General features: G+C 51.8%; 1 protein-coding gene across 6 annotated transcripts in view; it reads left to right on the forward strand.

The window, feature by feature from the left end:
• Nucleotides 1-17,149, forward strand: part of AGAP1 (ArfGAP with GTPase domain, ankyrin repeat and PH domain 1) — a 563,651-nt gene that overhangs the window by 147,919 nt on the left and 398,583 nt on the right. For 4 of the 6 annotated variants that reach the window (XM_079924562.1, XM_079924564.1, XM_079924563.1 and 1 more), the window contains exon 1: nt 6,204-7,803. The exons of the other annotated variants lie outside the window; for them this stretch is intronic. In XM_079924562.1, the coding sequence (XP_079780688.1) occupies nt 6,834-7,803 (970 nt within the window). In that variant the 5' untranslated portion in view covers nt 6,204-6,833. Of the gene's footprint in view, nt 1-6,203; nt 7,804-17,149 lie in introns of those variants that run through there. 6 annotated transcript variants of the gene reach the window in all.

Raw genomic sequence — 17,149 nt, forward strand, 5'->3', positions numbered from 1 at the left:
GGCTCCTGTTCCAGCTGTGTGGACGGCCCTCTCCTCTGCTCTTCCCCTTTGGCCTCGGGCAGGTGGCTTCCCGTGGAGTCCGCTGCTGTATCTGTGAAATGGGTCAAATTAAAATCTCTTCCAGCTCTAGCTTTCTGTAATTTAAACAGCGGTTCCCATTTGCAAAGGATGGAGTGATATCACCCTGAGCTAAGGCAGGAGCGGACCGTGTGACAAAGTACCTCCAGCCCTTGGTCTGTGGCCCGTCAGGCCTGCGCACAAGTCCCTGCAGGGGCTCGTGGCGGGAGCTGAGATCCCACGTGCCCTCAGGTGCTCTTTCCACACCTGGGCAGTGCTGGAAGGCAGTCCTGGGTCCAAGTCTCCAAGCATCTTGCTTCGGACATTTTCTGATTTAAAATAATACAACATTGCTTTGGATTTTAAATAAGATAGGGCAGAACTTCAGTTTTTTCCTTTCCAGCGTTTTAATCACATCCATGATACTTATTCATTTTAACTAATTGTAACTGATGACGTGTCTGTCACAGAATGAGGACCAGTCGTGGCCTCCTCTGTAACTCGTGCTGTTCTTCGGATCTGGGGAAGGACTACGGGAAATCATTGCTTCTCTTTTTTTAGAGAGAGTGTCTGGAGCTTTCCATTACTACAACCAGAGGCAGGCAGGACTGGCTGAATTATTAAAATGGTAAAATGAAAAGCTGAGAAGACGGGAACCCCTAGTCCCCTTTTCACGTGGGTGTGTCTCGCCAGTGCCTTTGGACCCGCCCGAGGCATTTTGCCTCCAGGAGACATTTGCCAGTATCTGCCGAACCGGGGAGGGCGGGGGTGGGGTGCTCCTAGCATCTAGTGGGCAGAGGCCAGCGATGCTGCTAACTGAACACCCTACGATGCCCAGAAAGCCCAGAGCGCTGCGGTGGACACACCCTGCTCTGGATGAAGGCCAGATACCGCTTCCCTTTCGGAAACCTTTTTTTTTTTTGAGTGTTTCAGGTAGAAATAATAATCTTCTGCCTTCCTCTTCCCCACCTTCTTCTTACCACATGTAACACTTTCTTCTGGTTGGTGGTTATTTGTGACACTTGTCAACCCCCGCTGTCAGAGGTCCACCGACTGTCAGGGTGTTTGTTCCTGACTCACCTTCGACATGAAATCGTCTGCAAGTCAAGTGTGAGCGCCCACGCTGCTGCCCCGCACAGGTGTGGTGCCGACCGCCGGCATCTGGTAGCGATCACCTGTCACCTGGAATCCGCAGGAGGGCCCCCCCCAGAGAAACCTTTGCTGGCAGGATCCTGAGCTGGACCTGAGCTACTGCTGAGGGTGGGTGCGTGGGTCTCCGGCCCCTCCTCTGCCCCGGCCCACCTGTAGGGGCACCCAGCTGTCTGGCTTCCATGGGGACAAAACTGCCTGATTCTCAGATCTGAGGATGCCTTCGGACGGGCAGTGGATTGAGAAAACCCTTTCTTCTAAGGTCACACCAAGTTCAGTTGTGATCAGTAGCTGCTGACCCGGTTTCCTCACTCTCACGCCTGGAGTGTGGCTGTCTTGCCTGTTGAGGCCGCACCTTGGGGCTTCCTGTTAAAACTGAAGCGTGTGGAGCACAGGCGCTGCCTTGCGATGTCTGTGCTTCCGTACACATCCCACGGTCCCGTCGTTCGGCTGGCAGTGACCGCATTGCTGTCGGTCATTGAGGAAGAATGCCGCTAAGACGTAGGTGCTCAGAGGCGCCCTGTGGTCTTTCTTCTGCTGAATGCCCTCGCCCCAGGGACTGAGCACGTGCCTTGTCCTTCTGTGACTCAAGGGCCTCTCACTTGAGTTCCACTTGAACCTGCAGTTTATAAAATGAGGGAAAATGGGGCCCCTGATGAGTTCAGCCCAGGCAGGGTGATTGCAGAAGCTGAGCATCACAGTAGATCTTAGGTCAGAAACCCTTCCTCCCGCAAGGGTCTGACTCGAGTCTTCTGCCAAAAGGTAAAATGTGAAATTGTTAGGAAAACATACATGTCTTTCCTTGCTTCCTATTTGTATCTGTCGGTCAACCTGATGCCAGAAAAGAGGCTGTCCCATGTCCCGTGACAGGAGGAGGGATCCTTTGATGGCTCCTGGGGCGGGTGTGCGGAGGCCGGGGCACGGTCAGCGGGTTGCAGGTTTCTGTTGCCCACAGATGTGGTTCTGCTAGGATACTGTAAACGTGATGCCTGGCTGGCACGTTCTGCTGCTTGGAAAGTCAGCTTGTGGAACAGATGGCTCTGCTGACTACCAGGGGTTTCCTTTAAACAAGGCTGATCAGCTCTAGGAAAGCTTGCAAAGTAGGATTTTCACGCAGGATGTTTAATTTACGGGCAGCTAGAAATGGCCCGGGACAGGGAAGTCGTGGGAGGGTGGCCAAAGGATCTCATAAACTTGAGGCTGGGGGAGGGAAGCCAGCTGCCGAGGTGATGAGTGGGGGCGTAGGTAGGGCCGGCCCCCTCTCCTGGACCCCCCGTGTGGTCCTTCCCTTTCTGACATTGGCATCTCTGCAGTGCCAAGGCTTTGCCTGCTTGCCTGCCGGCTGCGCGGTTTTGATGTGGCAGTGAGATCCACTACAGTCTTCCGTTCTTTTTTTTTTTTTTTAAAGCCAAAATGGTGATACAGATATACTCCATGGCATGGAAAAATTCAAGAGGTAATGGTCTAGCAGGGCTGCTTTCCAAAGCAACAGGAAGATAAAGCAGTCCTACCCACCTGAACACATATAGTATGACTATTTTTTATTTTTCAAAGGCAGGTCTGGCTGTGAGAAAGGATTTCTATTTTGGAGGGGCAGGTTCTGGCCAAGCCTCTCTCTGTCTTCTTTGCATCGGAAGAGCCCATGTATCCAGGGCAGTAGGGAGAGGCCATTCTCCCAGGTTTTTCAGTGCAGACGATCAGGCCTCACACGGAATCGTTACGATGGGTATGGAAAATGGGTGCTACTTGTGAGGCAGAAAGCACTGGGAGATAGTGAACAACACCGGCTGTAGCAGAAAGAGGTCTCCTTGTTCAGTGTCATCGAAGATTCCAAGTTATCTAAGGTGGATAGAATGGAATCTTCTACTCTGCAGCCTGCATCTTCGGGCGGCAAAGTGCAAAACCCGGGCTGGATTCCAGACAGCCGCGGAGTGACTGGAAGGACCCTCACAGTTCAGTATTTGAGTTCTGAAGAAATGCTGTTTTGGGCTTCCCTGGTGGCACAGTGGTTGAGAGTCCGCCTGCCGATGCAGGGACACGGGTTCTTGCCCCGGTCCAGGAAGATCCCACATGCCTCGGAACGGCTGGGCCCGTGAGCCATGGCCGCTGAACCTGTGCTGTGCTCCGCAACGGGGGAGAGGCCACAACAGTAAGAGGCCCGCGTACTACAAAAAAAAAAAAAAAAAAGAAATGCTGTTTCCCCTCCTTGGGCTCTGTGAATGCCCACGATAACAAGATGTATTTTATATCTTATGGGGCAGCTGATTTCATATTAAAATTCGTCTCAATGTTTGGAAGTTGCCGTGGTCTCAAATACTAGTGAGAATGGATGCCAGGCTAAGTTAGGGCCTTGGATTCTGGTCCTAACAGAGATCCTGGTCTCTGTGCATTGCTGAATTTCAGTTTCTCTGCTTATAGACCCTGGTGGACCTTTAAGTCTCGACAGCTGTAAAATTGGAGGCTTTTACTGTCTCTTTGGGTGCTCGTCCATCAGACCATGCTGGGCCCTGCCCTGTACCACCCTTTCATCCTCCTGTCTGTCTTTGTGTGTTACGTCACTTGGCCTTGAGAACTGCAGCGTCTTTCACAGGTTTGTGACTTCTCGGAGGACAGAGAGACTCTGCCTTCTCACTGCGGAGTGCCACAGTAGATGCTCAATATATATGTTTGATGAATAAATGAACAAAAGGAATAAGTGAAAACTTGCTGAGATGCTAAGACATCATTTGTGTTCAATTAGTGTCAAATGCAGTAATAGTCACACACTTGTTTCTCTCTCTGATGTCCACAAAGCAGAACGCTGACACAAGAAATGACGTTGAAGCATGGAAATGGGCACAGGCAGTGTGACCCCAGGTTTAGCTCTCAGCCATGAGCTGTGTAGCCTTGGGGAAAGCACACACCCTCTCTGAGCCTTTACACTCCCCTAACCTGTGGGTTCTAGAAACCTCATTCTGATAGATGATGATTCCTGCCTGGCTCTAGCTCTAGAAGTTGGTGATCTGTGTGTCTCATCAAAGGGGGCTTTTTATTGAAACTCAAAAGGTAAGACTGATCTGTCCTGGGGTCCCCATCTTTGCAGTGAGGACATGTGAGAGACACAGTCCTGAATCCTTTAGTGCCAAGAGCAGGTGGATGGAGCTTGTGAGCCTGTGACAGTGGCAATTTTGTGTCCAGGTAGAGCCGAGGGTGGTCAAGTGTGTTTTAAAGTACTTAAAAAAAAATAATCCTTATTTTTTAGTTTTTGGTTCATAGCAATATTGAAAAGAAGGTACAGAGAATTCCCACATCCTCCCCCCCGCCCCACCCCCCAGTACATGCGGAGCATCCTGGACCATCAACATACCCCGCCAGAGTGATACATTTGTTACAACTGATGAACCTACACTGACACGTCATCCTCAGCTGAAGTCCATCGTTTGCATTAGGGTTCACTTTTAGTGCTGTACGTTCTATAGGTTTGGACAAATGTGTAATGACACGTATCCATCATTATGATATCATACAGGGTATTTTCACTGTCCTAAAAATCCTGTATGCCACAAAGTTTCTTTTTAAAAATAAACTCAACCACTTTTTGGTTTATTTCATCAAATCCAAATATTTCATTTCACTCTGAGGTCAAATCCAGATCTCCTAGGTTATAACCTCCTTTGTAAGAGACCTCACGATTCATCTTCATATCCTTTTCAGTGCCACAAACACAATAGTTGCCCCATAATTACTTGTTAAGAGATTAAAGAAGGGAAATCAGCACTTGGGAACAGCTGTCTAATCCCAGCGTCACACCTGGCCTGGCCTCGAGCACTTTTCTTAGAAACAGCCTCTCAGTCTTTGGCATTTCCAGGCCTAGAGAAGGCTGTAAAGGCATCCGGTTTGATGAGTGGACGTTGTCTTTACCACATTTTCCTTCTGAAGCTTTTAAGCAGAGAGATCTGTGTTCAGGACATCATGAAGAACTAATGTGTTGATCAAGTACGTGTGAATATAGTGCTGCATCAGATAATATGAAGAACCAGTATCTGCAGTGCCAAGATGTAGCTGGTGGGAAAATGATGGGAGAAAAATCAACACTAAATATTAGTGGTAAAGGGACTTCCCTGGTGGTCCAGCGGCCAAGACTCTGCGCTCCCAATGCAGGGGGCCCAGCTTCAATCCCCGGTTGGGGAACTAGATCCCACATGCCGCATCTAAAAGATCCTGCATGCTGCAACTAAGACCCAGTGCAGCCAAAATAAATAAATAAATATTTAAAAACAAAAACAACCTGTTGATTAAAAAAAATTACTAATGGTAAGTATTTAGCACTTAACACAGAATGCCTGCACATAGTCTCAGCTAATTCAGTCCTCACAAGAACGCTCAGCGTTTAGGTACTGGGTTTTTGTTTTTGTATTTCTTTTCCATCCCCACTTGACAGGTGTAAAAACTGAGCCCTCTAGGAAGGAAATGGACAAGCAGGGCTGGGACAGGCAGCCTTCTTTCTTCTGCTCTTAGCCACTGTATTCTCTGGCCTGTTATCCAAGACAGCAAATGCCTGCCTGTCAGGAGTTTTCCCCCACCCGTTGGAAAAATACTCCAAAATATTATTCTAGGAGTGAAACTGCGCGGTCCTTCACTTGGAGGGCCCTGGTGTGAACCGCACCCCCATCGCCGGATGGTGCCTTCCTGGGCCCTTCTTTGTTCTCTCCTTCCTGGGGGTGCACTTGCTCCTTTGTAGTTAGGGCAACAAGTACCTAAGATACCTTGCTTTTGAAAACAAACCTTTTGAGTCGCTCCTTCAAAGCTCCTTGATGAGGAGAGGTTCTTCCTATAAACCTTCCGCAGGTGAGAGATGCTCCATGTTCTGTTTGCTTTTGCAAGCCAAGCCCCGGAGTGTCGGTTCAGGCGGGCGCAAGCCCCCTCCCCCGCTCCTGCCCCCCGCCACCCCGCCAATCCCCCGGAGGCTCCGGTCCGCGCGGCGGCGGCTATCCATCCCGGCGCTTAGGCCTGGCCGCCGAGCCGCGCGCCCGCCGCCGCCGCCGCCGCGCTCCCGGGACTCGGCAGCCGGGCTGGGCGCGCGGCCCGCGGTCCCTGCCCGTCTGCCCCTGCCCGCCCCGCCCCGCTCCGGCGCGCATTTCCATTTTAAACCGCCGCCCGCCAGACCCTCGCCCGCGGCCGGCGCAGCTGCCCGCGCGTCCCGAACCCACGGAGTGGCGGAGGCTGCGGAGCCGCCGAACTGTGCAGAAAAGGCCCGAGGATGAGAGCGGGCCCCGCGCCGTAGACAATGAAGCCGCGGGCGCCGTCGCCCGCCACGGGTCTTGCGCGCCGCGACCGCACCTGCCGGCGAGACAGTCCCCACGCCTGACCGTCCGCCCGCCCGGCCCCGCCGGCCCATGGCTCGGCGCCCCGGGCCCGGACCCCCGCACTCGGGCCGCGCGGCGCACGGGCCGGCGGGCACCAGGAGCGCCGTTCCCGCAGCCTGAGCGCGGCCCTCGCGGCGAGCCGGGGGCGTGGACCCTGTCGGGGCGCGCCCGCCCTCCCCGCCGCCGCGCGCGGCGACCGCCCCGACCGTGCGGCCCGGCCCGCGGCGCGCTGGATGCGGCGGAGCCCCGGCGGGCGGCGCAGCGGCCGCGGTCCCGGGAGACATGTACCTGCTGGACGACAGCGGCGAACCCGCGTCTCCGCCCGCGGACGCGATGCCGCGCGGGACGCCCCCCAAGAAGACCGTCTACCGCATCTCCGTGACCATGGTCAGGAAGGAGCATCTAGGCGCGCCGGGCCCCGGCGGCCCCGACCCGCGCCCGGCCCGGAGGCCCCGGCCCGCGCGCTCCCCGGACGCGCCCGGGCGGCTAGTGGAGGAGGCGGAGGAGGTGGCGTGCGCTGAGGACCCCGAGGGCCGCCGGCCTCGCGCCTGGGACTTCCGCACCTTCCGCACCCGCAGCACTGGGCAGCTGGAGCTCGGGCGGCTCCGGCCGTGCGCACGCGGCCGGGAGCCCGCGGCCCTGGCCGGCAGCCCCCCGGCAGTGGAGGAGGGGACCGGCTCGCCCGCTCCCGGCAGTCCCGACGTGGAGGGGGCTCGAGCCGCGCCCTTGCGGCGCAGCCTCAGCTTCAGGCACTGGAGCGGGCCCGAGGCGCCGCGGGGCCGGGCCCTGGGACGCGGGAGGCGCCACAGCAGCTCCGGGAGCCTGGCCTGGGCTCCGGGCGGCGAGGCCGTGGCCGACCCCGGGGCCGCCCTGGAGCCCGCGGCCTCCGGGCAGCCCGCCTCGGAGAAGCGCAACACCCTGGACGTGGGCGAGGTGCTCAGCAAGAACGACGCGCTCTCGGACCTGGAGCGCTGGGAGCGCAGCAAGAGCAAGAACCGCACGCTGGACAACAGCGACCTGCAGCGGCTGGAGCGCGCGCGGGCGGCGGCCGCGGGCTCCGGCGCGGCGTTGGAGCACAGGCTCCTGCGATTCTTCAGTGGTATCTTCGCGCGCAGGGACGGCGCGACCGGCGGCGGTCCCTCCCCGCGGAGCGGCGCCTCGCGGCCGCGCGGCTACTTCAGCAGCCTGCGGCGGGCCCCGGCCGACGCGCACTCGTCCAGCGCCGAGAGCATCGACGGGTCCCCGCGCAGAGGTGGGCAGCGCGGCCGGGCAGGGGAGGGCAGTGGTGGGAACCGGCCGGGGGCCCCGCAGCGGCCTGCCTGGCAGAACCGCCGGGACTTGGGAACGGCTAAAGGACCTGCCCTCAGCAGCCGGCGAGTGGCCGTGCTGGAAGAGAACTCCGGTACTGCGGTTTTTCCCCAGTCATACCGCAGCTCTGGAAGTTCTTGACTGCCCCTGCTCCCAACTGCGTGTGTTGGTGCCTTTCAGGGTCTGTCACTTCAGCCACTGTGAGCCCGTCTAGGGAGACATCACCTTGCCAAGCGGTGCCTTTCTCCCGCAGATGCTGGCGCAGCCAGTTCTCCATAAGCGGGCCCGTGAGCTCCTGCTGCACCGTGCTCTTGCCGGCTGGGATACCTGTGGGCTGCAGCAGGGAGCTGGGGCTTGGTCCCGGAAGCCGCCACGCAGGTGGTGCTGCGTGGCCAGGAGAGGGGGTGTTCATCCTGGTTAATTCCTGTCTCACTGTAGGCACTACCATCTGTGAGTGGTGTGATGCGTCCTCGCTGCTTTGGCAGCGCTCGCCCTTTGGTAGGGAGGGTTCACTCCAGTGGTCAGAGACGGGTCTCTGCCCACAGCCTTCCTGCCAAGTGGCATCATATGGTGAGAGCTCGTCTGGGCCAGGACTCTTGTTTCCTAGGAATGTATTAGAGCACACGGGCAGGGAAAACCACAGCCCCACGCTGATCCTGAAATCTCCGTTCTCTACTCTGCTCAGTTCTCTGGACCTCCAACAGGGAAGGTTCTGGAGGCAGATGTGGTAACCCTCTCTTGCAAGTATCAGCTGACCTTCTGGTAGTTGTTTGGGGGTCAGAATCCTCCAGAAACAGCACAGCTCTCTACGTGCTGCCTGGGCATCGCCCTAAAGAGGCTGGGGGCAGGGTGTTAGGCTAGGTTGTTGCGTCCTTCTCATGGGGAGGGGTGTGAGGGGGATGCCTAAGAATATTGTCCCCTGGGCATTTCATCACAGAAAAATCACTAGTAACGATCCTTCTGCTAATTACCAGAACCCTGCTTCTGATAGAGATGGAGATAGTTGAAGCACTGCAATGTGGGCTTTTCATCAGAGCTTTTCAGCGGCTAACCCACCAGCCCCGGAGAGCGTATTCCTCCTTAGCGGACTTCACAGGTTAGCTGACTGCCGAGGGCGTATATTAAAACCAGCCAATACAAAGAAACCACTGCCCTCACTGAAGTTACTTTTAAGGTAAACTGAAGACAGATGACGTCATGTTCTAATACACTCCCTTTGAGCCTCAGGATATGATAGAAAGTATCTGAAACCAAGCAGTCAGATGTGCAAGTAGTGTTAAAGTCTGAAGTTTTTGATGAGGGAGGCTCTGTAGCATCAAGTTACCTGTCGTCGGGCTTGCACTAGTTTAACTTGCTGCACACGTCTTTTGTTTTAACCTGCCTTGGAATACTGTAGAAAGCACCGTGTTTGACTCCAGCCATGATCTCAGCCCCTTCCCGCGTGCCCTTAAAATATTTAAAAATGATGTGAGTTGTTTTGTTGAGACACTTGGTTTGTACGGAGCTACCACTGCCATCACCTGTGTTCGGTGGAAGTTCAGACGCGCAGGCAGCTGGTTCCTCCTCTAACGGCAGGCTTGCATCTTTGTTCTCAGGGGCTTTGTAGAAAATAGTCATTAGCTGCCTGGGTTCCAGGCAGGTACACCTTGGCAGGAGGGGGAGGGGGACCTCAGCAGGAGCGGGAGGGAGCCGGCCCAGACAGCACTTAGAATGTGTTTCATTGTGGTGGCTGTTGATACAAGTTAAAAGCTTTGGGGTTTGGATGTTTCCTTTCCTGTCAAACGGATTGATAGTAGATTTGGAGTAGTAAAGGTGTGAAGTGTATGGGAATTTTTCCCTCTAGGGCTGTACAAGATAATAACAAGAGTAATAATTAAAATAATGCTTGGTTGCTTTGTCCCTGTGGCCATTCCTTTTCAGGGTGGAATTACTTTCATCTGAGCATAACAGCATTGTGGGTTGTGTAGAAAAACCAAATGTTTGTGAACTAGGTTACAGAACACACAGTTGGAACTCTAGGGCCTTACTTCGAAGTTCTAGGTACTCACAAAACTACCTCCTTCACCTGCCTTTGGCTAAAATACCTGAAATGTCAGCGTTCTCAGGAGTTTTGTAAGGCCTGTATCTATTACAAGTAAAAGGTGCACCCCACGGCTTTTGGGTCTTCTCATTTTTATCCTACTTTTCTACTTTTTATATATTTGCTTCCTGTGACACAGATTAGGCAAATTTTAGGTGCTATTTAAATGAAGTTTTGAATTTAGGGTAGAATTCTCTCGGGTAACATTCAGATGCAGTGGAACCCGGGCTCAATCTCCCTGTGAATGTCCACAGAGCGAAGGTCCCCAGAGCCTTAAACCGTGGGGCCAGGTGGATCTGCAGGACTTAGAAAATTTGGATTTTAGGAAGGTAAAGTGGTGTGTGTGACAGAACACTGGCCGTGAGGTCGGGCAGCACCCTGTAATCAGACACTAGCAAGATGCAGCAAAGCCGGAGATACTCACACTCGGTATGGAAAATGTGCTTTGCCACCACGAGGCTGCTAAACATTTGCGAACAGAGCTTCCATTTTCAGACCTGTTTGGATTTCAGAGGTACAGGTAAGCCGCTGCAGACCTGTAATGTGAGAGAGAGATATATATATATTTATATATTAGGAGGAGCAGTCACTAGTTTTAAATCTCAGCCACTTTGTATCAAAATTTGACATCCTTCAAGTATAAAGGACCTTAGAGAAGATTTGTCATCAGGCAAATTTTCCTTTTGTTACACTCTTTCAGCTGTTAAAAGTTTGAATTGACTATAGGAAAATAACTTTAAAAGACTACCGAATTAATTATCATTATTTACTTGGCCTCTCAGAGTTAATTTGCTTAGGCAAGGTACCTTTGCAAGACGGTTAGAGTCTTATTTTAAGAACGCACACAGGCTCACACATCCCATAGCTGTGGTTTTCTTATAATCTGAATTCAAGGCATTAGGATGAAAGAATTGAAAGCTCCTGGATGACTCTCTCGTACCTTTTAATCCCTATTGGTCTGTTGAGGCTCTTCCTCTTTCTCCCCCCACCGTGACATGTAACAGTCGCCTCCCAGGTTCCAGGGTGGCTCCTCCCTGTCAGCTTTGGAACTATCAATATCAGGGAGCCCTAGAGCATTTCAGAGAGTCCTTATGTCAGATCAAGGGCAGTTTCCTGTTATCTGATATGCGTGTATTAGGGCAGAGTCTGTTGACACAACTATCATGTAATACAGCGAAAGATCGCGTCATAAATGATTTATTCCACTGTAGGGTGTCGCTCTCTGGTGAGGGCCCTCTGCATCCCGGCCAGCCTGCTGATGGATGAAACCAGCTGCCGGCATCCTTGGAACCAGCTGCCGGCAGTGCCAGTCTAGGGCCGCACGTGTGTTCAGGGTGTTCTATTGCTGTCTGGGAGGATTGATTACAGCAATAAATTCATTGATAGCCCAGACTGAGGTTAGCTCTTTAAATGACTAATTTACAGCTGATTTTTGACAGCACATTTTGATGAGTGGCTTTGTTCTTTAATTTTTGATTCCGTTGATTTGTATCACTCAATTTGTGTAGGGTGATAGACTGTTTTATAGTAAAAATAAAAACTTTCAGGAAGAGGAGAAGCAACAGTGAAATGAAATGACTGAAATAACTTGATGCATTTTTATTTTTGAACTTGATTCGTTGCTGAGAAAGACAGGGTTTTAAAGAAAGGATGTAACTGAAAGTTCTTCATTTGAGACAGTTTGAACCAATTACATACTCAGTGTTTTGAAATTCACTTGTGTGTGTTGGGTTTTTTTGTTTGTTTTGTCTTGTTTTTATTTTTGAATAAATGACTCTAGGTAGCAATTTAGGAAAATCCGCATCGTTTTAGTCGTAAGGTTGAATAGTTTTCCTGGAGTTGGAGCAGCCCATTGGGGTACAGACAGAGCTGCACTGCTCAGCCAGAGACCCTCGAAGTAGGCACTGGAGGCTTAGGCTGTGTCTTGCCACATTTATTTTCTTGAGCTGGAGCCCACATTACAGCATAGTCACCTATTAGCATCTTTCGTGATCTGGGCTTGGCTGGGCTTGGAATATCCTGCCCCCAAAGGGATGTTCAAAAGTGCATCCGCTAAAGAAATCCTCCAGTTTTAACATGGATCCACTGCAGCCATCTGGTCGGTTATACAATCAAGTACTTCTGTTTGGAAGAATAAGACCCAACTGTAAAGCACTGGTACCACTTTTTGTATTTTCAGTCTTTTTGTTGTTCTCTTGCATTAACAAACATTTGAGTTTCTGTGGTGTAATCTGCAGTGGAGCAGAGAGCTAGGTAGGGCTTACTAGGGCACAGTTCCCGACTTCCAAGGTCGGTAGCCTGTTGGGGGAGATGGAGAGTTTCCTGTGAGTCACACTTTCATGGGATACTTAGGGGAAGGTATGACTGTTTCTCCATCCGAGCACTAATCCTAATGTGTAACAGTAACCTTGTTTGCACGTCTGCCAATTCTAATAGTCAATGAGTCCCTCCTGGGCGTCCTATTCCTCTTTCTTTTGTAGAATTAAGAGCACTGTGCTTGGCACGTAGACTTGTAATAGGTGTTTATGGGAGGAACTGAGATGACTGTGGGGGGGGGGGACACAAAAAGGGGAGGAAATGTCCTTGAAGAGGGGAAGGAGTGAATGAAGGCCTCACAGAGAGGTAAAATGATTTGGGTCTTGCAGGATCAGTAGGAGTTTACCAGGTAGAAAAGAGGAGATTCTCCACCAGCAAGTTGGTTGGGATTTCTATAGTTAACTCCTAAAAAAATTATTCGTGTTCACCAGATCTATATGACTGATGCCACTGTCAGCCATTAAAAAGGATGTTATGGTTTTCAGGAGGTTTGTTTTTTTTTAACTTTTTTTGGCATGAGGTTTTTGTTTATCATGGGAAATTGCCTATAGGCTATTGTTATTTTCTGTAATTTGAAAAATTATATTTATTTAAAATGCTGACAGTTGAGTAAAAGAAAACGTTTTTATTAGGGCAACGATTGAGATAAAGTATGTACGGCTGCAAGCTGCAGTTATATCCCAGGTGATGAACAGAATTGGTATTAAGGTCAACAGATTAGCAAAAGGAAGGGCGATTATTGTCTTTGCATCATTTTGAGAGAAAGTACCATCTGCCCACCATCGTTTTCGGTCTAGGTTTTGTTCAGCTCAGATTAGAGTCCAGTGTGGTGTGGTGATGATATTTACTTGTTTGTAGGTTACAGCCTCAGGCATTCTGTTTCTCATACATTTCCACTGAGGTAGGCATTCACATTTGTTAGTTTTCTTTTCTCCTGTTCATTTGCTTAAGACAAACCTGTAGATGCTCCCGTAATTTAAAAAATCTTAGCACACAACTATTCATTTGGCTGGTTTTAATTCAAAGATGCATCTTGACCCTTTGTTTTCTCATAGCCTCGTTAATTTCATTTTCACGTTGGTTTTCAATTCTGACATCACTCATGGATCTGAAGGTTCAGAAAGCTTACAAAGAAATCAGCTTCATAGGTTGGAGGATGGGAATCTCTGTTCCCTCCTTCATTACCAGGGTGTACCAGCCAGAGGCTTGGGAAAGGATCATTTGGCTTCTCCTTATCTAACAAATGAAGATAATTTGAAGAGGTACACTTCATTTGGTGGGAGTGAAAGGGAAAAAGAGGGTTACTTTCTTTTCTTTTCTTTTTTTTTTTTGTGGTACGTGGGCCTCTCACTGCTGTGGCCTCTCCCGTTGTGGAGCACAGGCTCCGGACGCGCAGGCTCAGCGGCCATGGCTCATGGGCCCAGCCGCTCCGCGGCATGTGGGATCTTCCCGGACCAGGGCACGAACCCGTGTCCCCTGCATCGGCAGGCGGACTCTCAACCACTGCGCCACCAGGGAAGCCCGGGTTACTTTCTTATATTGTCCTTTGTTGAGAATAGTTACGAAGCACTGGGTCTGTGTCAGGTGTGTTCGTCAGGTGCAAGGTTTCGCCTGACTTAGCGTGTGCCCTTCCTTTGGTCGACACTTAGGACCACTCCCTTTATTTCGAGGGCTGCCTTTGGGTACCAGTGGAATACAAATGCATGTGTGCGTGGATACTCATCTGTTTGAGATGCCTGTCAAAGGGCAGCTGTGTTCCCTCTGGCCCCTGTGCCTGTCATCGCAAGGACTTCTTTCAGCTGTGCTGCTGACCGTCAGACACTTGAGAATTGACCTGGTGAACAATGCCCCCAGGCTCTCTGACGCAGCTCCTGCCCTCCCTCGTTCTCACACAGACCAGAGTTACTCACATGCCACTTCTTCAGCTGATGGGGGTGGGGTCGGGATGTCGCGTGTTGATCCATCTTGTACCTTCCTGCTCCGATTAGCAAGGGCTCTAAAACAATGGAAAAACCAGTTGGCCTGTGAACTGTGTGTAACAAGACTTGGGACTTAGGGATGCACACCTGTAACTTGCTTTCCTGCAACTTAAGTCCCACTCCCTTAGACCCTGGCCCGGTCACTGGTGGAGGGGTGGACCCAGCAAGGCAGGCTGTCTCCGTGGTGCCCATCGCTCATCCACAGCTCCCAGATACCTGAATATCTTATTTTCCTGGTTATTTTACTTGCCAGACTAGAATGCCAACCTTCTGAGAATCTGGCCTCTCTTGCATTTAACAGAAGATGCCTAATCTACTTGCCGGATCTGGCTCCTGGAAGACTCTGGAAGCCAAGTTCATTTGAAGACACTTGGGGAATTTTAATTTGCAAGGGAAGCCTGGGAGCACGGAGACTTGTCTCCCGGTTTCTGAGGAGCAGCCGTAAGAAGGACGCAGTAGTCAGCACTGAGAGTGCAATGCCTTAGGACCAGGTTGACTCAGAACTAGGTAGGCAGGCATTTCCCACAAGCCAGCTCTCACCTGAGGGGTGGGCCGCTTCCCTGTGTGAAGTGTTCCCGGTCACAGGAGGCTTCCAAGCACAGGCTAGTCAGGGAATGTTGGAAGGGGTCCCGTGTTCGTTGTCTGGGGCTTAGAATTGGTGGTCTTCAAGTCCCATATTAGTTTTTAAGGTCAAGAGTCCTTTCAGGATCTAGGATTTTGATGATTTTTGTACCTGGTCTCTCAGGAAGCAGCTTTCTCCCAAACGTACAGGAAGAGAGGTAGATTTGTCTGTAATTTCCTTGTACTGATCTCCTGCCTGCTCCCCGGTCCCCCCTGGCCCCCCAGACCTGGCTGTACCTGTGCCTGCTGCTTTATTCTGCTGGCTAACCTGGGACTTAGGGGAAATGATCTGTCCCATCCCGCCTGCCCCATGGCCACTCCGCAGCTGCCACAGCACAGCTTGTGCTTCCTGGGCTCACGTCGGGCCATCAAGCCCCTCGTGGTACTGAAGCCTTTTGTCCTTCTGCCTTCAAGGTGGTGGGTGATGTCCCGGCGTGATCTTAATCTGATTCTCTCAAAGCCTGTACTTCTTTCTTTTTTGCTTTCTCTTAGTGTTCTTGCCTTGAAAACTGATTTCAGGTATGTGAGTAAGTCGATGATGGTGGCAGGAAGGAATGTTCTGTTTATCGTGGGAGACTTTTTAAGTTGCCACGTGGAGAAGGCGCGGCGTCCAGAGTCAGTGGAATAGGTTTGGTCTTGGCCGCAAACTTGGGCTCAAGGTGCCCAGAGAAGTCATTTCATTGCCCTGAGCCCCATCTGCCTCATTATTTAAGAAAGTGTTTAGAATCCCGGGGGCTGATTCTCAGGAAGGCCAGAATGAATAGCTTTGCTTTAGAATGATTGCCTGTAGTGTGTTTTACAAAAGACCCAAAGACAGAACATATGAACTACGTGGATATGCTAGGATTTACGGTTGCTCTCGCATGTAAGCTGGCCCAGGTGGGGCAAGTGCATTTCCAAAGCCACAAGTATGAATCAACCTTGTGTTTTGTTTTCACTACTTCACCCTGTATTTTCTAATTATTTCCCGGTTAACTCCTTCTTTTTAAATTGTTGACCATCATACCTTCAGTTTATAAGTGGGAGAGCACAGTGGTCTCCGCCCCCCCCCGGGCTTAATCTTTTTTCCCCTCTTGATTCCTGTAACCAGAAGAGTTAACTCCATTAGTAGCATGTGGATTCATTTCATTCCTGATCCGAGCCAAATATGTGTTTATTTCCACGAGCTATTCCGAGCGCTGCGTCCTCAACCTGCCTTTCGTGATCCCTGCTTGTGCTTTTCTCCGGGCGAGTGTGTTGCCTGAAAACCAGAGTTGTCTGCATCCCTAGAGGAAGCCGTCTTCCTATTTTACTGAACAGTGATGGATCCTCCTCTTGGCAGTGACTTACAGCCTTCAGAGTGACAGGCACTGATGCCGCATGTTGCTTGTTCAGTGGGGTGGAGTGTAACCAAGACCGTTTGGAGCATCCCATATTATCTTCAGATACTCACGTTTTCCAACACCGTGATAGAGATGGTGTCTTTGGACCCGTGTTGCTGTCAAGCTGATATTTCCACTCTTCTGTACATCGAGTACTGCTGCTTTGGATGAGAGCACTGTGGCTCGACAGTGTAAGATCGTGTCATAAAACCTGTTCATCATTCGTGCCAGCAGGTAACCCTGGTGAGAGGCACTTGGGGTTCACATGGGAGAGGTCAGAATGCAGGGAGCTGGGCCCGTGATGGGGCTTCCTCTTGGGACGCACCCCCCCGACCCCCACCCCGCCCCGAGACTGAAGAGTGCTAATTCAGTGTACGCTCATGGAAGATTGAGAAAATCTGCCTTGTTGTTGGAAAGAGGCTCAGATGTGAAGACACGGGGCAGCTTGGGGCAGGCTGTGAGGCTCTGATCTAGCAGTGGGAGGCGTGTTGGGCCTGAACCCAGTGAAGGTGGGATGGAGTGAGGGTCTGCATGTGTACAGGTGTCTCGAGGGTCAAAGGCATGGTAGCCCTTTCTGGAAGCTGCGACCTGGGATGCACCCTCCGGGATGTCCATGTGGCCCTTGATGTGTGACGCCCCCAAGCCTGTCCTCTGGCTCTCTGCGTGCCAGTGAAAGGGGACCCAGGTGGCCTCCTGAGGTGGGAAGCCTGGCCTTTTCTGGGGCCTTGTCTCTGCCCGGGAGCAGGTGACATCCATTTGGTCTGCTTCCGACGCGTGCAGCGCATCTTCAGGTAGCATCCCAGCCCGAGTCTCCGTGGCTGGAGCTTCACCCTGTCTGGAGTGTTTGCTCTGACAGTTCTTCTGCAGATTGTCCTGTTCAGGCCGCATCAGGAAAAGCTCGTGGCCTGGTGGGAAGAGCGACTGTGGGCCCCC

This window comes from Stenella coeruleoalba (genome assembly GCF_951394435.1).
Source record: "Stenella coeruleoalba genome assembly, chromosome: 6".
Lineage (NCBI taxonomy): Eukaryota > Metazoa > Chordata > Mammalia > Artiodactyla > Delphinidae > Stenella > Stenella coeruleoalba.